The following is a 21610-nucleotide window of genomic DNA, read 5'->3' as shown; positions in this document are numbered from 1 at the left end:
ATGATAATAGAAATACCATGGGTCAGACTGGCGGCTCTTCACTTGGCTCCCTTATATCAGGTCAGACTGGCTGGCTCTTCACTTGGCTCCCTCCTATCATGGGTCAGACTGCCTGGCTCTTCACTGTCAGCAGTGGACATGGACTCTGAAAGAACCAAAGTGAAACCTGTAGATTGCATTTGATCAGCACAGTTAACACTGGCCGGTTGTATCATGAGAGGCTCGACTCCTGTATAGTTGCCTCAATGCCTGTAAGCATTAATGTCAACAGTGGGGTCTTGTATGTCTATTATCCATTGGTGGGTCTTGCTGAAAATCTATAGAAACATATATTGGCTTGGACAACAGAAAATTGTACTAGAATATATAGTCTACAGTTGGGTCATGTCTTTATCATCAATAGGTGGGCCTTTATTCTATGATAACAGAAATACCATGGGTCAGACTGGCTGGCTCTTCACTTGGCTCCTCCTATCATGGCTCAGACTGGCTGGCTCTTCACTTGGCTCCCTCCTATCATGGGTCAGACTGCCTGGCTCTTCACTGTCAGCAGTTGACATGGACTCTGAAAGAACCAAAGTGAAACCTGTAGATTGCATTTGATCAGCACAGTTAACACTGGCCTGTTGTATCATGAGAGGCTCTGACTCCTGTATAGTTGCCTCAATGCCTGTAAGCACTATAATGTCAACAGTGGGGTCTTGTATGTCTATTATCCATTGGTGGGTCTTGCTGAAATCTATAGAAACAAGGGCTGTTTGTAAAACATGCATGCCCCACATATGGGCTGTCCGTTGTACTGGCAGCCATTGTGTGAATACGACTTTTGTCACTGTGACCTTGACCTTTGTACTAGTGACCTGAAAATCAATAGGGGTCATCTGCAAGTCACGATCAATGTACCTATGAAGTGTCAGATCCTAGGCAAAAGCGTTCTTGAGTTATCATTCGAAAATCATTTGACTATTTCGGGTCACTGTGACCTTGACCTTTGACCATGTGACCTCAAAATCTATAGGGTTCATCTGCGAGTCATGATCAATCTACCCATGAAGTTTCATGATCCTAGGCGTATGCGTTCTTGAGTTATAATCCGGAAACCATTTACAATTTCGATCACCGTGACCTTGACCTAGTGACCTCAAAATCAATAGGGGTCATCTGCAAGTCATGATCAATGTACCTATGATGTTTCATGATCCTAGGCCCAAGCGTTCTTGAGTTATCGTATGACAACCACCTGGTGGACGGACGGACCGATCGACATGAGCAAAGCAATATACCCCCTCTTCTTCGAAGGGTGGCATAAATAATATTGGCTTGGACAACAGAAAATTGTACTAGAATATATAGTCTTCAGTTGGGTCATGTCTTTATCATCAATAGGTGGGCCTTTATTATATGATAATAGAAATACCATGGGTCAGACTGGCTGGCTCTTCACTTGGCTCCCTCCTATCATGGGTCAGACTGGCTGGCTCTTCACTTGGCTCCCTCCTATTCATGGGTCAGACTGCCTGGCTCTTCACTGTCAGCAGTTGACATGGACTCTGAAAGAACAAAGTGAAACCTGTAGATTGCATTTGATCAGCACAGTTAACACTGGCCTGTTGTATCATGAGAGGCTCTGACTCCTGTATAGTTGCCTCAATGCCTGTAAGCATAATTTTATAATGTCAACAGTGGGGTCTTGTATGTCTATTATCCATTGGTGGGTCTTGCTGAAATCTATAGAAACAAGGGCTGTTTGTAAAACATGCATGCCCCACATATGGGCTGTCCGTTGTACTGGCAGCCATTGTGTGAATACGACTTTTGTCACTGTGACCTTGACCTTTGACCTAGTGACCTGAAAATCAGTAGGGGTCATCTGCAAGTCACGATCAATGTACCTATGAAGTGTCATGATCCTAGGCAAAAGCGTTCTTGAGTTATCATTCGAAAATCATTTGACTATTTCGGGTCACTGTGACCTTGACCTTTCTTGAGTTATAATCCGGAAACCATTTTACAATTTCGATCACCGTGACCTTGACCTAGTGACCTCAAAATCAATAGGGGTCATCTGCAAGTCATGATCAATGTACCTATGATGTTTCATGATCCTAGGCCCAAGCGTTCTTGAGTTATCGTATGACAACCACCTGGTGGACGGACGGACCGATCGACATGAGCAAAGCAATATACCCCCTCTTCTTCGAAGGGTGGCATAAATATATATTGGCTTGGACAACAGAAAATTGTACTAGAATATATAGTCTACAGTTGGGTCATGTCTTTATCATCAATAGGTGGGCCTTTATTATATGATAATAGAAATACCATGGGTCAGACTGGCTGGCTCTTCACTTGGCTCCCTTCTATCATGGGTCAGACTGGCTGGCTCTTCACTTGGCTCCCTCCTATCATGGGTCAGACTGCCTGGCTCTTCACTGTCAGCAGTTGACATGGACTCTGAAAGAACCAAAGTGAAACCTGTAGATTGCATTTGATCAGCACAGTTAACACTGGCCTGTTGTATCATGAGAGGCTCTGACTCCTGTATAGTTGCCTCAATGCCTGTAAGCATATAATGTCAACAGTGGGGTCTTGTATGTCTATTATCCATTGGTGGGTCTTGCTGAAATCTATAGAAAATATATATTGGCTTGGACAACAGAAAATTGTACTAGAATATATAGTCTACAGTTGGGTCATGTCTTTATCATCAATAGGTGGGCCTTTATTCTATGATAACAGAAATACCATGGGTCAGACTGGCTGTCTCTTCACTTGGCTTCCTCCTATCATGGCTCAGACTGGCTGGCTCTTCACTTGGCTCCCTCCTATCATGGGTCAGACTGCCTGGCTCTTCACTGTCAGCAGTTGACATGGACTCTGAAAGAACCAAAGTGAAACCTGTAGATTGCATTTGATCAGCACAGTTAACACTGGCCTGTTGTATCATGAGAGGCTCTGACTCCTGTATAGTTGCCTCAATGCCTGTAAGCACATAATGTCAACAGTGGGGTCTTGTATGTCTATTATCCATTGGTGGGTCTTGCTGAAATCTATAGAAACAAGGGCTGTTTGTAAAACATGCATGCCCCACATATGGGCTGTCCGTTGTACTGGCAGCCATTGTGTGAATACGACTTTTGTCACTGTGACCTTGACCTTTGAACTAGTGACCTGAAAATCAATAGGGGTCATCTGCAATTCACGATCAATTTACCTATGAAGTGTCATGATCCTAGGCAAAAGCGTTCTTGAGTTATCATTCGAAAATCATTTGACTATTTCGGGTCACTGTGACCTTGACCTTTGACCATGTGACCTCAAAATCTATAGGGTTCATCTGCGAGTCATGATCAATCTACCCATGAAGTTTCATGATCCTAGGCGTATGCGTTCTTGAGTTATAATCCGGAAACCATTTTACAATTTCGATCACCGTGACCTTGACCTAGTGACCTCAAAATCAATAGGGGTCATCTGCAAGTCATGATCAATGTACCTATGATGTTTCATGATCCTAGGCCCAAGCGTTCTTGAGTTATCGTATGACAACCACCTGGTGGACGGACGGACCGATCGACATGAGCAAAGCAATATACCCCCTCTTCTTCGAAGGGTGGCATAAATATATATTGGCTTGGACAACAGAAAATTGTACTAGAATATATAGTCTTCAGTTGGGTCATGTCTTTATCATCAATAGGTGGGCCTTTATTATATGATAATAGAAATACCATGGGTCAGACTGGCTGGCTCTTCACTTGGCTCCCTCCTATCATGGGTCAGACTGGCTGGCTCTTCACTTGGCTCCCTCCTATCATGGGTCAGACTGCCTGGCTCTTCACTGTCAGCAGTTGACATGGACTCTGAAAGAACCAAAGTGAAACCTGTAGATTGCATTTGATCAGCACAGTTAACACTGGCCTGTTGTATCATGAGAGGCTCTGACTCCTGTATAGTTGCCTCAATGCCTGTAAGCATATAATGTCAACAGTGGGGTCTTGTATGTCTATTATCCATTGGTGGGTCTTGCTGAAATCTATAGAAACAAGGGCTGTTTGTAAAACATGCATGCCCCACATATGGGCTGTCCGTTGTACTGGCAGCCATTGTGTGAATACGACTTTTGTCACTGTGACCTTGACCTTTGACCTAGTGACCTGAAAATCAATAGGGGTCATCTGCAAGTCACGATCAATGTACCTATGAAGTGTCATGATCCTAGGCAAAAGCGTTCTTGAGTTATCATTCGAAAATCATTTGACTATTTCGGGTCACTGTGACCTTGACCTTTTCTTGAGTTATAATCCGGAAACCATTTTACAATTTCGATCACCGTGACCTTGACCTAGTGACCTCAAAATCAATAGGGGTCATCTGCAAGTCATGATCAATGTACCTATGATGTTTCATGATCCTAGGCCCAAGCGTTCTTGAGTTATCGTATGACAACCACCTGGTGGACGGACGGACCGATCGACATGAGCAAAGCAATATACCCCCTCTTCTTCGAAGGGTGGCATAAATATATATTGGCTTGGACAACAGAAAATTGTACTAGAATATATAGTCTACAGTTGGGTCATGTCTTTATCATCAATAGGTGGGCCTTTATTATATGATAATAGAAATACCATGGGTCAGACTGGCTGGCTCTTCACTTGGCTCCCTTCTATCATGGGTCAGACTGGCTGGCTCTTCACTTGGCTCCCTCCTATCATGGGTCAGACTGCCTGGCTCTTCACTGTCAGCAGTGGACATGGACTCTGAAAGAACCAAAGTGAAACCTGTAGATTGCATTTGATCAGCACAGTTAACACTGGCCTGTTGTATCATGAGAGGCTCTGACTCCTGTATAGTTGCCTCAATGCCTGTAAGCATATAATGTCAACAGTGGGGTCTTGTATGTCTATTATCCATTGGTGGGTCTTGCTGAAATCTATAGAAAATATATATTGGCTTGGACAACAGAAAATTGTACTAGAATATATAGTCTACAGTTGGGTCATGTCTTTATCATCAATAGGTGGGCCTTTATTCTATGATAACAGAAATACCATGGGTCAGACTGGCTGGCTCTTCACTTGGCTTCCTCCTATCATGGCTCAGACTGGCTGGCTCTTCACTTGGCTCCCTCCTATCATGGGTCAGACTGCCTGGCTCTTCACTGTCAGCAGTTGACATGGACTCTGAAAGAACCAAAGTGAAACCTGTAGATTGCATTTGATCAGCACAGTTAACACTGGCCTGTTGTATCATGAGAGGCTCTGACTCCTGTATAGTTGCCTCAATGCCTGTAAGCATATAATGTCAACAGTGGGGTCTTGTATGTCTATTATCCATTGGTGGGTCTTGCTGAAATCTATAGAAACAAGGGCTGTTTGTAAAACATGCATGCCCCACATATGGGCTGTCCGTTGTACTGGCAGCCATTGTGTGAATACGACTTTTGTCACTGTGACCTTGACCTTTGACCTAGTGACCTGAAAATCAATAGGGGTCATCTGCAAGTCACGATCAATGTACCTATGAAGTGTCATGATCCTAGGCAAAAGCGTTCTTGAGTTATCATTCGAAAATCATTTGACTATTTCGGGTCACTGTGACCTTGACCTTTGACCATGTGACCTCAAAATCTATAGGGTTCATCTGCGAGTCATGATCAATCTACCCATGAAGTTTTATGATCCTAGGCGTATGCGTTCTTGAGTTATAATCCGGAAACCATTTTACAATTTCGATCACCGTGACCTTGACCTAGTGACCTAAAAATCAATAGGGGTCATCTGCAAGTCATGATCAATGTACCTATGATGTTTCATGATCCTAGGCCCAAGCGTTCTTGAGTTATCGTATGACAACCACCTGGTGGACGGACGGACCGATCGACATGAGCAAAGCAATATACCCCCTCTCCTTCGAAGGGTGGCATAAATATATATTGGCTTGGACAACAGAAAATTGTACTAGAATATATAGTCTTCAGTTGGGTCATGTCTTTATCATCAATAGGTGGGCCTTTATTATATGATAATAGAAATACCATGGGTCAGACTGGCTGGCTCTTCACTTGGCTCCCTCCTATCATGGGTCAGACTGGCTGGCTCTTCACTTGGCTCCCTCCTATCATGGGTCAGACTGCCTGGCTCTTCACTGTCAGCAGTTGACATGGACTCTGAAAGAACCAAAGTGAAACCTGTAGATTGCATTTGATCAGCACAGTTAACACTGGCCTGTTGTATCATGAGAGGCTCTGACTCCTGTATAGTTGCCTCAATGCCTGTAAGCATATAATGTCAACAGTGGGGTCTTGTATGTCTATTATCCATTGGTGGGTCTTGCTGAAATCTATAGAAACAAGGGCTGTTTGTAAAACATGCATGCCCCACATATGGGCTGTCCGTTGTACTGGCAGCCATTGTGTGAATACGACTTTTGTCACTGTGACCTTGACCTTTGACCTAGTGACCTGAAAATCAATAGGGGTCATCTGCAAGTCACGATCAATGTACCTATGAAGTGTCATGATCCTAGGCAAAAGCGTTCTTGAGTTATCATTCGAAAATCATTTGACTATTTCGGGTCACTGTGACCTTGACCTTGTGACCTCAAAATCAATAGGGGTCATCTGCGAGTCATGATCAATCTACCTATGAAGTTTCATGATCCTAGGCATATGGGTTCTTGAGTAATCATCCGAAAATCATTTTACTATTTACTATTTACATAAAAATCAATATGGTACATGCCATATAAGGAAGTCATAGTATTTCCAACCAATCAGCCTCAACCCCGCTCAGGTAGTATATGACATATTTTGCAGGGCTACCTGAGGGGAGACAATGTATGAGGGATATACGAATCTGTATATCCACCTCATTAACTAATCAAATAGCATCAAATTTATTCAAAGTATTTTAAATATAAATACATGTATATAGTCAACAGTTGTGTCTAATTATCCATTGAAATCTACATAAAAAGTATATTGGATAGGACAACAGCAGTTTTGCTGTTATGTATATACATATATAGTCAACAGTTGGGTCTCGTCATTATTATCCATTGATGGGTCTTTCTGATATCTACAGAAAAAGTATATTGGGTAGGAAAACAGCAGTTTTGCTGTTAAGTATATATATATATATATATATATACATTTTGTTTAATGTTGGGTCTCCACATTTTTATCCTTAAGTGTATCATTTTTGAAATATATATAGTTATAAGTAGGGTCTTGTCTTATTTTCGGGTAGATGATCAGAGTTAGAACCACACCTATTTAGGGCATTCTGTCAAAAATGACTAAGTTATTGAATGTTTTTATAATACACCTCCATAATGCATGTGTATACTCTACGCGACCCGTGATTTTTGCATACATCTCTCTTCACTGCAATCTATGCAGCGTGACAAATCAAGCTGATTCCGAGCAAATTTGACCCCAGGGGAATAATTTGAACAAATTTGAAAGAGGTTCACCCAAGGAACATTCCTGAGAAATTTCATCAGAATTGGACCAATACTTTAGAAGAAGATGTTTAAAGAAAAAGTTAACGCACACACGGACGCACGACGGACACAGGACCATGACATAAGCCCCGCTGGCCAGATGGAGCTAAAAATAAATATATATTTATTTTTTTAGGTGGATTTTTTTTTACCAGAAAGGGGAAACAAACAGCCTAGTTCGGCGTCTGTCATAGAAGGTAAAAAACCCGTTTCTAAAATGGGACCCAGCAATACTTCTTATAGGACCCAACAATATTTCTTATATGGTACCTGACAATATTTCTTACAATGCTTATTATACATGGGACCCAACAATGTTTCGTATATGGGACCCAACAATACTTCTAATATAGGACCCAACAATATTTCTTATAATACTTCTTATATGGGACTCAACAGTATTTCTTATATGGGACCCAACAATATTACTTATATGAGACCCGAAAATTAGCGTAAACATGTTTATTTCTTATATGGGACCCTACGATGTTTATTACTTGTAAGAGGCCCAACAATTCTTATTACATGTATTTAGGCAGAAATATTGCAATAATAAAGCTTCAAACAAGGATACATCGTAAACAACCTAATAAATAAATATTCTGCCCATTGGGAATTGGCAAAAATGACTTCGCAAACTGGAAATCTGAAATTGGAAATTCTGCAATCTGGTACAAAGATGGCGAAGATCACAGCTTAATTGCTTTATTCGTCCATTTAACAGATTTTAATGGCATAGAGGTTAAACGACTTTCGACAGCTCATTGGTGTTAATCTGTTGTGTAATGTCAATAAAGGTGTGAAAAACTCGCAAGTCATGTTTATAACATGTATTCCCTATCAGAGCAGTATGTGTAAGAAAAATAAATGAAATAATCCAGGCAATTTGTTTCATGCTTATGCAGTGCAACTGTTAACAGATATTCACTTTCATTTTAACCCATTATCAGAAAGTACCACTCAAAATGTGCAGCTCCATGAAAAACACATACATGCCAAATATGAAGTAGCTTTCTTCAATATAGCAAAAGTGATTGCAAAATGTTAAAGTTGGCAGAAACAGACCAACAGGGGAAAATCCATATGTCCCCCACTATAGTGAATGGGAACATAAAAAATAAAATGGGCTGGGTGGTGGTGGGGGGGGGGGGGAGGGGGGTATAGTGTAAGGGTGTGGTGGTCATTTATAAGGTGGGGGGAGTCTATTGTGGTATGTCAGTTAAGAGTTGTTTTGTCAAATTATCAGTCAAATCTTATCATAAATAAAGAAGTTATGGCAATTTTAGCAAAATTAAATAATTTGACCTTGAGAGTCAAGGTCATTCAAAGGTCAAGGTAAAATTCAACTTGCCAGGTACAGTACCCTCATGATAGCATGAAAGTATTTGAAGTTTAGAATCAATAACCTTGATACTTTAGAAGTAAAATGGATCTAAACACAAAATTCACATAACCAAATCTTCAATTTTCTAAGTATAAAGGGCCCATAATTCCGTCAGAATGCCAGTCAGAGTTGCATGACTTTGCCTGCACAGTCCCCTTATGATAGTTAATAAGTGTTGCAAGTATGAAAGCAATAGCTTTGATACTTACGGAATAAAGTGGACCTAAACACAAAACTTAACCAAATTTTCAATTTTCTAAGTATAAAAAGGGCACATAATTCTGTCAAAATGCACGCCAGAGTTATCTAACTTTGCCTGCCCAGTCCCCTCTTGATAGTTAGTAAGTGTACCAAGTTTGAATGCAAAAGCATTGATACTTAATGAGTAAAGTGGACCTAAATCAGGGGGTTTTCAGCACTGTCTGCGCCTCCGGAAAACGGAGGCACTCCCAAAGCAAACGGACCCGATCCCAAACCAAAATATTAAAAAAAAGTCCCAACTTCCAAAAAAAAAATTTTTTTTTTTCTTTAAAGAATGAAGTGTCTTATAACTTGTGTGACTAACCAGTGTTTGTTTTGGTAAAAAATATCTGCTATAAGGTTTTGACTGTTCAGTTCTTATCTCAGAGTGTAACTGTAACTAATAAACAAAAATGCAGTACTTGAATAAACGTTGAACACGCCCAATATTGCATCTGTTTATATAAAGAAGACAAAATAACAAATAAAAACAAATTTATTTGTTAAACTACTGAATTATTTAAGCATGATATATTCACTATTTTTTCCCAAATGAGCTGTTTAATCGAAGCAAAATTTCCCCAAATGGCCAATTGTGTCGATAAAAAATTCCCAATTTGGTCAGACTCCTTTTCCCAAAATAGACAGAAAAACCCCTGTAAATGCAAAACTTAATCGGACGCCTACGCCAAGGTGATGACAATAGCTCATAATTTTTTTTCAAAAAATAGATGAGCTAAAAATGAAAAGATGCAAACTAACATGAAAATTAAATCTTAACAAGCAGGCTGTAATGATACCTTTGAATTTGATTTTGCCATTCACTGGATAATTCAAGTATCATATACATGTTTGCCCTAGGTGGCAGACCATTTAAAGCGGGTATATACGATCTTGTCAAATATTTATTAATTAATATAAAATGTGCAAAAAACTTATTATACATATATTTCAAAATAAACTAAAATACAAGTAAAGAAGAACATTTGTCGGAAAATGCGAAATAAGCAGAATATTTAAAATTGAAATCGAAAAAGCCTGTACAGCCGAATTCGCCAGCATGTATATCATGCATGTAAGATGTGAATCTAAATTTAGTTTAACGGTTCATTTTAAATTCCTGCAGCGATATTGATTCATACGACACACGAACACTTACTTAAAAGACGAATGCATCGGTTATTGTAGGAAAATATGTACGAATTATCTTCGTCACAATCAGCTTGGTGCGCAAGTTTGCATTTGCTGCATTTTATGAAATTCGTCTTAAATGTATCATTTTTCTTGCATATTGCGTGTTATTATAGCATATTTGTTTCAATATATTACAATTTAACGCATTTAAAAATCGAATATACCCGCTTAAAGTTATGTTGCTTTTTTCCTAAGAGATGTACATGAATATGTGTGCCAACTATCATTTGCATACTTTTGACAGTATTGAAATTATCATAACTATTTATCAGCCTTGAAAAAAACTGACAACCATGATGCGAAGTTGGCCATAAAAACTTATTTTCTTTGAACGTTCTGCTAAATTGTATTTCACAAGATTGGCTTACTCAATAATTAGACAATTTAAACAAGAATATTTACCTACTTACTTCCCAATATTACCATTCAAAGTATCATTACATCCATTAAAAACTGTGAACTAAACATACCATTGGCTTTCTTTTCCTACAAATTATTGCAAAAGTAACTTAATATTGATTTTATAAAAGGTACCAGATAACACAAGACTAAACAAAAGGTCCAACAAGATGTGTTTGTGAAACACAATGTCCCCCTATATGACGTTTGACCTTGAAGGATGACCTTGACCCTTCACCACTCAAAATGTGCAGCTTCATGAGATACACATGCATGCCAAATATGAAGTTGCTATCTTCAATATAGCAAAAGTTATTGCAAAATGTTAAAGTTGGCGCAAACCAACCAGCAGACCAACCAACCAACCAACAGACCAACAGACAGGGCAAAAACAATATGTCCCCCACTACTATAGTGGGGGACATAAAAAAGCCCAATATTGCTCAACAGCTATAATAAAGATTGCTGAACTCTTATTGATTTGTGGGGTTGATTAACTTGGAACATAAGATGAATCTGATAGCTCATTAATTTTTGTAAAAGATGTGATCTCCAAGGAAGGAGCAAATTTTAACCAAAGGGGCATTATTTAAACAATCCTGATAGTGGACCAATTAGAGACGCTAGATACCAAATACAAATGTATAAATGCTCTTTCCTTTTTGTTACAGGGAAAAAATAAGAATGTGGCGTCTCATCAGGATCCAAACTGTTTGCTATTCTAATAATATTCTATGAAAAAAACTCGAAGAAAATGCTAATTTTTGAAATTCAGCAGATGAATTAGAGCAGGAGACACATTTCCCAGCATGCAAAGGGTTAACAGCTGTTTTTGAGGATACAATTATGTTAGCGAAAAGCCATAAGCTGTTTGATGACAAAAGTTATGTTAGTAGTTTGACATCCATTCATGTGTGCTTCTTCATGATAATGGCATCATCTATTTATTAAATATGATGTATATGATATAACTAACCTTCCATGGTAGATCAGACACACTATAGTCATAAAGAAGCTCCTCTCCTGTCTGAATGTCTCTTTGAGCAAATAAGCATAGGTATGGTTTTTGTGTGTTCATTTTCAGCACAAAATAATTGTAGATGTCACTATCTATTAATGTAGGAAAGTCCATTAAGTCACTACTCAAAAATACGTAATAGCCAATATGGCGGCGCCCTTATTATCGATTCTGGGATTGTCTATATTGCGGAGGATACTGGCAGTGGTCAATGTATAGTGATTGAGCATGCCTGTATTTACGTCATCGTCCAAGATGGTGGCAAGCAGAAAAGAAATTACGATGAACGGCAAAATGATAAATAACATTCGAATTAACAACGGATACCATATGGTTATAAGGAAATAATTTAATGGGTGTGTCAATTAACCCTCAAGACTAATTTTGAGATTAAAACAACACATATTTAGTAGAAATCTGCACAGTGAATGTGTGTCACTGAAACCAGTGTTAGAAAATTGCAGTTCAGTCTACTAGCAATACATTTTAATTATATGGGTCTCAACATTAGTCATTAAGTGTAAACATGTCTACTTCTAATAAAGGGCCAGGCCCAACAATTTTCATTACTTATATGGATACCTAAAGTGTTAATTATACATTTAATGTTAATTAAATTATAAGGGACCCTAGAATGTCAACTTGTATCTTTTATGTTGGACCCAACGATGCTTTTTACGTATATGGGACCCAACAATGTTTCTTATATGAGATCAAACAATATTTCTTACAATACTTTTTATATATGGGACCCAACAATGTTTCTTATATGGGACCCAACAATACTTCTTATATAGGACCCAACAATATTTCTTATATAATATGGTACCTGACAATATTTCTTGCAAAATTTCTTAAATATGGGACCCAACAATGTTTCTTATACGGGACCCAACAATACTTCTTATATAGGACCCAGCAATATTTCTTATATGGTACCTGACAATATACCTTATATGGGACCCCACAATATTACTTATATGGGACCCAACAGTATTTCATATATGAGACTCAACAATATGACTTATATGAAATCTGAAAATTAGTGTCAACATGTTTATTTCTTATATGGGACCCTACAATTTTTATAACTGATAAGAGGCCCAACAATGTTTATAACATGTATTTTGGCAGAGGAAGAAGTATTGCAATATTGCAATATCATCTGTTTACCACCACTGTTTCCCTTTGAAAGAAAGGAAGTATCTGAAGAGAAGGGGAATGGGAAGCTTGGTATTAGTTTATAGCCGTGTGGATACATAATTATGGCTGAATGTTACTGCTTCTGTTACTGATTATCATAAAAGCTTTAAAGCAACAATCAATATTCCATTAAAAATTTCCTCTGTATTTTGGCAAAGAAATATTAATCTTAGTCTTTTACAGATGACACAGAGGGAAAGTTTTGAAAAAAAATCGGTTAAAAAATAATACAATATAAAGAAGTGAAACTCCAGCTGCTGGAGCAGTATTGAATTTTCATTAAAAACAATTAGTAGGTCCTTTATTTAAGGCAAGTGACCGATTGCCCAAACAGTACAAAACAGCACAATACAGCACAATACAAACCAACATAAACACAAAATATGAATAAAGCTGGGGTCACCGCCTTGGAACGGTCAATGCAAAGCATTGGGGGTTTAAACCTGGTTATAGAGCGCTCAACCTCACACTTGGCCCAGCAATATTCATAATACATTTAAGTGTAAATAAAATTTAACGTCATAGCATTGTTACTCAAGTTAAACAATAATAAAAGGGAATTAAAACGCATTCAATTTAATTGCTATTTAATTACTCAATTGCATTGAAGATACAAGAGTAACAGAATTACAACTTTTTGACGAACGATCAAATAAAACTATTTACAATTGTCAACTACATTCCTTCTTTATAGAAAAGATTTGAGAATACAGAATCATAGAGTTAATATCTCAGATAATCATCGCGCAAATACAGGAAGAAGCAGCAATAATGGGTGTAAAAATTCCATATTACATAGCTTGGTTGTTTATGTGACTGCTAAACAAATTACAAGGCATTTTTCCTGAACAATTCCAGGGAACAGTTAAGCATTTGAAACTTGAAATGTTTTATTTTATTCATAAACCCATGTGGGACAGACAGACACAGTGATTGCAGTATAGCTCCAATCACTTGTGGTAGGGGAAAGCCATATAAAAAGCTACAGCTTTTAAGTGGAGCAAATAATGGTTATTACATGTAATTAACCTTCGGTTTATGACAATTTATTGCAATTTTTCCCCAAAAGTGCCCGTCACATGGTATTTTCCCCTTTTGAAAGGTAAGGCCGTATCCCAGAGTCAATTGTTTGTTTGCTTAAAGGATTTGATGCCCATTTTATTTGTTCAAACATATAAAGGCAAAAACATGTAGTGCCAGCTGAAATTGAAATTAACAAACAAGATTAAATGACTTAAGGTCAAGGCTACAAAGAGGAATCTTAAATGATGCACAGTACCAACTCCAGGGATTTTCTTAACTCTTTCAGTGCTGGAACCGAATTTTGAAGGCCTTTGCAAACAGTTTGGATCCAGATGAGACGCCACAGAATGTGGCGTCTCATCAGGATCCAAACTGTTTGCTATTCTTATAGTATTCTTTGAAAAAATTCAAAGAAAACGCTAATTTGAGAAATTCAGCAGACAACATTTTAGCAGACGACAAATTTCCCAGCATGCAAAGGTTTAAGAACTTGACTTCCACTTGCACAGATCCTAGGCCCAAGCGTTCTTGAGTTATCATCCGGAAACCACCTGGTGGACGGACCGACAGACCGACATGTGCAAAGCAATATACCCCCTCTTCTTTGAAGGGGGGCATAAAAATCAGTTACTTGTTTTATTTCTGCATAAACAAACTGTTGAGTGAAACATCTATCAGACATGAAAATCATGCAAGATTAATACATGGCTCTATATCTAACATAAATGATATTTAAATTTTCATAATATTTAATGATTAATCAAATAACTGTAGAGAATGAAATTTTGAAAGGCCTTATTACTCACTTAATGTCATAAAGACTAGTCACTTTAGGGAGAAGTTCTGCAAAATCTCAAACAGAAGAAGGAATAACGTTGGTCCAGTTCTTTAAGATTAATATTAAATTGTGTTTTGGAAACAGTCAATCTTTAGAAAATTGAAAACAGTTTAGACAAATGATCGTTGTTGGCAATGTTATTGAAACGACCATACTATTGACTGCTAGCCGCTGACAATCGAACTGGACGGGGCTTTATAATCAATAATCGAGGTGACTGCCAACAGCTGTTGTGTTGGAATGTATTTGAAACTCTGACCTTTGGGCAAAAGAATTTGGTTGAATTTAGATTGATCAGGTTTAATGCCTTCTTGAACCCAAATTAAGGTCATTTTGCAAGTGGTCAGGACATGAACCAGCTTTCCTACTTCTTGTGACCAGTATTAGCCAACCACAAGTGACCCACTTCTTCCCAACTTGATTCAGAGGTTGGGGAAGAATGACCTACAAATACAATGTTACAATGTTCGGGAACCAATCTCTATGAAGAAACTTTATCCTACCCCCAGATTCAAACCTAAAAATTGACAGTCTGGCGCTCTATCAACTGAGCCATCAACTCAGCTAGCTGGGCAGGCCCAAAACATTTTGGATTAAAAAAATCAATGCACAGAAAGCAGAAAGCATACTTCATTTTTAGCATATGATCATATAACCGGACATTACCTAACTTTTGGTTCCTAAACATCAGTAAATTACAGACTGCGCATTGCGATAAATAGTTGATATTTTAGATGATATTTAATATATAGCATCTTCAAGGTCTGTTCTTTAAAACGCACTGATTGAGTCGTAATGGGAAAGACTCTTTGTCAAACATTTCGGTATGTTTTGCTGACATTTATATACAATTTTGTTGATTTCTGTCTCGTTTCCAAATCGAGGTTAAACATTGTTCGCGGCCACATGCTAGTATAACTATGTTGGCAAGCAAGAAGTTTAAGCATTAATTTTAAGGCCATTTAGTAGTCCTGCCTGCAAAAGTCCATTTCAGTTTTGATTCGTGTTTAAAGATTTTGCAGCACCTTAAATGAAATAAAGAATAAGGACAATAACAGATCAAGCGTGATAATATGCGTATTGCTAATATATTATATTAAAATATATGAAAATCTTGTTGATTCTTACAATAAATGACATCAATCTTATAGTTTTATTTATGATCCATGTTTAATATCGATGATTATATATGATTCAAATAATTTCATGGTTTTTAACACGCCCATATCTTTCTGATCTATTTAGGATTTTCATCAGATATTTCACACAAGAATACAAGATCACATATAGAAAACAATCAATAACAATAACAAAAACATGAATATTATTTATAACTGGCAATATAACTTGGTCCTTGTAAACAACAAAGTTCATGTTTCGACAGTTTAAATAATATGTTAAATGCCCCCCTCCTTGAGTGGTTTTGATCATGTGATCCGTTATAGCTACAACTGATCCGTTAATGCATGAATTCTGCGGCGAAAAAAAGGTAACACAAATACATTTTGGATTTGACAAGGCGGACAGTCGCTCCAACATTATTTTGCCAACCCGGCTAACATCTATAATTAACAGACAATTAAATTTGCCAACTTGTTAACAGAAAGCCAATTTAAAATGAGCGGATCAATGTGCGTTTTAATAAATCAATTTACTTATTAAGAAACTATGTTACAGTTGGTCGATTCTTTAAATGTAATTTAGCAATCTGTGAAAACAATATGTATATATTGTAATGTCAATATTACGCCAATAATTTACTACCAACATGGAACTTCTAACAAACAAACGCAGTCAGTCTGTGCTATGCTTAGAGGGTCACTCGTACTCAAAGAAGCACATGTCTAAGTCAACCATATGATGGTTATGCAGTAAATCGAACATGTCTGTACAGTCGAATTTGCCTGCATGTTGCATTTTATGAATTTCGTCTTCAATGTATAATTTTTCTGGTATAACATTCTATCAATATATAACAATTTAATTCTTTGCTATTATATAAATATAATCGGTGATAAAACGCGTAAGAAAGAAGACGGTGAGCCACTGACAGACACAAAAGACCTTTTGTTTGGATGTTTTTTCGTTTGTGTATTTTGTGTATATATATGTTTATAAATGTCATATAAATGTCATATCATAAAAACAAATGAAATTAAGAACAACATATTTGCGGTTTTTATGTTTATCCCATTCGCAAAATGGCACTTACATGTATTCCAATAAATGTAATGTAGGAAATGTAATGTTTTGAATTGGCTAACTGTCAACAAGTTGGCAAAATTAATTGTCGGTTAATTATAGGTGTAAGTCTTTGATAGGCATATAGAACGTTTTGCCGTTGAATAAAAATAATGTAGGAGCGACTGTCCGGGTTGACAAAATAATGTAGAAGCGATTGTCCGAGTTGGCAAAATAATATAGGAGCTACTGTCCGCCCTATCAAAACATTGTAGGAGCGAATGTCCGCCCTGTCAAATTTAGCGTTAGCTAAAGAAACTTCAGCGTACAGTTTATATAGTATTGACATATCTGTACGCTGAAGTCAACCCTGTATCGAAAGTCAACCAGAGTGGTGACAGATTTATGTCACGCTATAAATCAAAGACAGTATGTTTTCTTGGATACATTCCTTCATATATTGGTGAATGAATATAAATTACTGCATCGGGGCATATTTTAAGATTCAAATGTTTCAAATGCATCTTACAATAGATGAAAATAACTCTCATCAGCCTGAAAGTCATAATTTTGCACCATTGTCGCTTTGTCATGTGACGAGTTTTCATTTGGATACTTTCGGATCGACCTTGACAATTTTTGCTGGAATTGTAAACATTACTTTCGTTTTCTGAAATCTATTATTTGTGATTAACAAGTTACGTCTGGTGGATTTAAACACTGATTTCAAAGTGAATTTGGTAATTTTGAATATTTTGTACATTGATTTTGTATTTACACTACAATTTGTTTACAAAACAAGCAAGAATAATTATAAAAAAAAAACGGGAAATGTCTTTCTGAATTTGTAAACAATTGAGCACATGGTTTGTTACTAAAAATAGAAATAACATCATATGACCGTGAAATCTCGGGAGATTCGCATTTCAATCATGTGTGTCACGTCACTGTTTTTCTCGATAGACCAGTTGAATGTTATTGTTTACATTCGGGATTTTCCGCGCATGCGCACTGGCTGGTTGGCAAAAAACACTGGTTACAGTAACGTAAAACATGTATACATGTCGTTTGTTTAGTCAATAAAACGATACAAAAATCCGAAATAAACATAAAAACTCTTAAATAATAGTGCAAAAATATAATATTTAGTACCAATAAATGTATTTTCATAAATATAATTACCTCTGTATAAAAATACATATTAATAATATTAATACATCAGACTAAAAACTGGCAATCCAACAAAACAAAACAATAAATATTCTTTCATATTTTTTGTGATTGTAAGATTTTGGTAAATTATATTTCAAAGATAATAACACATACATTAATTTGATTATAATTATAAGTGGTGCAGATATTGTTATTGTTCATAAGCGAACGAAGGTGCAAGAGGGGCATTTAATCAATTATAAAACGAAGCCCTAAAAGCGGAATACATTACAATTAATAAACATTGTAGTAATTTTATTTTACATGGAATGAATTACCGTTTCGTTTCCATCGAATGACAATATCATAAAGTTTAGCATACATATGAAAAACAAGAACTGCATATTAAGCAAATTAAACTGTCTTTGCATGCACTCTCTTTACTGGTGGTAAGGAGTGATAACAATCTAGCATTTTATGATAAATATATCTATATATTAATTTATTTTACGCAAGTATTTTTTACCCTTTTGTTGTTTGCTTGTTTTCATGTCATTTCATACACTACAGAAACGTACAATCTTAACATGAATAGCCGAGTTTACATTTGCCGGTACTCGTTAAATACGTTAATTGTGTAGCAATGAAATTGCACAATATTTTTAATTTATAGTTATTAACACTCTATTATTATGATTAAACAGGCTAATATATACATACACTAATTCCTGTTAATCCATTTTGGACAAATATCTTCATTTTTTAATATGTTCAAATATTTTATTAAAGCAACTGTTTCGTATTTTGGCTTTACAATTTTGCTTAGATGATCGCTCAATATGCCAAGAGATGACATGGAGGTATCATAAATGATGTTTAATGACCAGACACTTGTATGCCACATGTGGTTTATGCAGTGGCCAAGAATAGGTCCCTGGATTTATCACACCATGTGTTCTTTGTAATTGTTTGGACAGTATCCGATCATAACGAGATAATCGCTTTATGATGAACAAAAGTGCAATAAAACACCGGGTTAAAAACGCTGAAACAAAGAGTGTCAAAATTGGTGTGAATAATTAAATAAAAACAATTACATTTATCAAGAGAATTTATTTAATGTGTAACAAGGCAAGTTTTTACAGGCATGTTCAAATCAGTTACTATATGTTGCGTACATAAAGTCGATCTATTTGCTGTTTGTTTACATCCTTATTTTTGTTCGTTCATTAAATTTGTTTTATTCTGAAAAAATTTCAATATCAGAGAATTTTTTATCTAAAAAATGGTCGCGAAGATGTGCCAAGTAGAGATTTTTATGGTAACTGCATACCGTGCTCGTATATTGTGTTCCACTCCAGATTTCGTTTATAGTAAAAACAAATAATAACAACAATATAATCGTTCCAAAAATGCATTTCCTTGCACGCTTATGTTTAATTCAGACATAGTTAGTAAAATTATATTTGATATAGTGCATGATTATCAATAAAAACGATTATTATTTCAACTTTCTCTATAAGCGCTTATATGAATTTCACCTCTTTTTGCCAACCAGTGGGCGGAGTGTAATATTTGCAGGTGCGCGTGACTTCACTCGTCAACTGGTCTATATGTTAGAGCAGAAAAGATAAATGTTAAATGTTTAAGATAGTATTTTGTAAAAAAACATATCAGTTAAATGTGAAAAATGTCAATCTTTCCAATAAAGACATAAAGTAGCTGATTTGGGCCAATAACTGCTTTTACAAGCTGTTTTGGAGCGGTCTTTGTTAACTGTCAACTTTTCGTATATTCCTGGTTGACTTTCCTACTGGGGTTGGTCCATAACTTTAATGTTGCGCCATTCAAAATTCATAGAAAGCGAATTTTAAAGTTATTGAAGCCAGAACTAATTTAGCGTAGGAGCGATTGTTTGTGGGAGCGTTTGTCTGGAAACCTTATCAAACTGATGTAAAAGAAGTCTTAAACCATTTATTGCTTTTCCCCAGAACAACTTTATTACGCTACTGATCCGGTAATAGTAACATGACTGTACCACTAAGGCTAGTCCAACTGTCTTGTGTGGTTAAAGATTCTGTTCTTTTATAATTTATTTCCCCAGTCTAACCATTGCAGTCAGCCTAAAACATATATTGAACTTGTATCGCATGGAAATGATCTGATGCTACAATCATGCTTGCTTTCATGAATGTCACTATATCTGCATTAAATGCAGATTATAGGTTACATTTGTTTGTTTGCGGTAACAAGGTTGTCACCTAAATTCGTGCCACGGCTTTACATGTTTGAAATATGTTTTCATTGTCAGCAAACGTTTCAGAAACTGTGTCCTAATTATTGGTTGCAGTTTCAGTTTAAATTCAGTCATTTGCAGAATAATTTTAATAACCAAAAATATAAATAAACCTAATAAATATTATCGCCACTTACCTTTTTAAGTTTAACCGCGAAAATTGGCAATTTTTATTACAGAGTTGTCGGGCGCCGAGTTGTCGTTCGTTGCTATGCTGGTTCCCGGTAAATCACTGCGCCGAGGTTGGTCAATCTCATACGCAGTGGCCTCCCTTATTCTAGAAAAAGACATTAATGATTGGCGAATGCCCAAGGGAAGTAACTGCTGTGTGGAGTTTGACCTAATGTGTGCTAATGGGAGATATAGGCCCGACAATTCGAGTAAAATTACACATGCAAATTTGAATTTAAAAATAGTCATGAGTATGTTAAGCAGCCTTTTTTTAAGTGGGTCTTCAACTGTCGGGTCCAAGTGCCCGATAATCGACTTTGGGACCCGACAATCGACTAAAGACCCAACAATACGGCCGTAAAATGGACGTTTGACCCACCATTTTACCCAATCTGAAACTATATATATATATATATATATATATATGTGACCAAAGCTGGGAAAATCAGTCTTGTGTTCAAAAAATCACATTTTGACTTTTTGGCAATTTTGGATTCTCTGAACATTGTAGTTCACAAAAATGATATAGATTTTTTATTTATCACATTCAAAACTAATTTTATGACCTTCCAAAGTGACCAACCCTACATTTTACCGTCACTAAAAGTTATCATTTAATACAAAAAAACAACAAAAATTTTCAAACAACCAGCACATTGTTTTATTTAAACAATAATCTTTCCTTTAGTCAAATACATATTTATAGTGCAATAAACTGACAACAGCATTATGGACATTTAAAATGTACCATTTGTGTTGCTATGGTAACCAATCTACATGTTAATAATCACCAGAGCACACAATCACGCCTTTTATAAATCTATGAATTGTATTTTCAATCAAGTGTTTGTTTAAAGGCAAACACAACATTAATTTCACTGTTTTGTAACTAGTTAAACTATAACAATCAATAATGTGTGTGTTCCATGAACAATTTCCTTTTTTTATTCAGTTACATGTGTATTTAAGTATAATGTAACCTCAAACACTAAAAAATGGAAA

The 21610-nt window shown here is 36.5% G+C and overlaps 1 protein-coding gene across 11 annotated transcripts; it reads right to left on the bottom strand.

Annotated features, from left to right (window-relative positions):
- Positions 1 to 436: 436 nt before the first annotated feature.
- LOC127853570 (cell surface glycoprotein 1-like) lies at positions 437 to 20995 on the bottom strand. 11 transcript variants are annotated; one of them, XR_008036666.1, is made up of 10 exons: positions 11703 to 11819; positions 10798 to 10813; positions 6041 to 6172; positions 5055 to 5186; positions 4632 to 4763; positions 3732 to 3863; positions 2746 to 2877; positions 2323 to 2454; positions 1418 to 1550; positions 437 to 565 (listed from the first exon to the last, which is right to left on the bottom strand). XR_008036666.1 is itself a non-coding variant. In XM_052388214.1 (9 exons), exons 3-9 carry the CDS (start codon positions 6165 to 6167, stop codon positions 441 to 443), a joined length of 912 nt encoding a protein of 303 aa, XP_052244174.1. In that variant the 5' UTR covers positions 6168 to 6172; positions 10798 to 10813; positions 20575 to 20995. The 11 variants fall into 11 exon arrangements, 10 of the variants coding, with proteins under 10 accessions (XP_052244174.1, XP_052244171.1, XP_052244173.1 ...); XM_052388214.1 differs by lacking the exons at positions 1418 to 1550; positions 11703 to 11819 and adding an exon at positions 20575 to 20995 and having other exon boundaries at positions 441 to 565; XM_052388211.1 differs by lacking the exon at positions 1418 to 1550 and having other exon boundaries at positions 441 to 565.
- Positions 20996 to 21610: the final 615 nt, after the last annotated feature.

Source organism: Dreissena polymorpha, chromosome 12 (genome assembly GCF_020536995.1).
Source record: "Dreissena polymorpha isolate Duluth1 chromosome 12, UMN_Dpol_1.0, whole genome shotgun sequence".
NCBI classification, from domain to species: Eukaryota; Metazoa; Mollusca; class Bivalvia; order Myida; family Dreissenidae; genus Dreissena; species Dreissena polymorpha.
This window is presented reverse-complemented; position numbering and strand designations above follow the sequence as displayed.

What these genes read in the sequence shown, in the direction of transcription:
- LOC127853570 (XM_052388211.1), bottom strand. Translation starts at nt 11,804, where the DNA reads ATGAACACACAAAAACCATACCTATGCTTATTTGCTCAAAGAGACATT. An exon ending in GACAGCCAGTCTGACCCATG is followed by an intron (nt 2,455 to 2,745) that starts GTATTTCTGTTA and finishes TGGTTCTTTCAG; the next exon opens with AGTCCATGTCAACTGCTGAC. An exon ending in GCCAGCCAGTCTGACCCATG is followed by an intron (nt 566 to 2,322) that starts GTATTTCTATTA and finishes TGGTTCTTTCAG; the next exon opens with AGTCCATGTCAACTGCTGAC.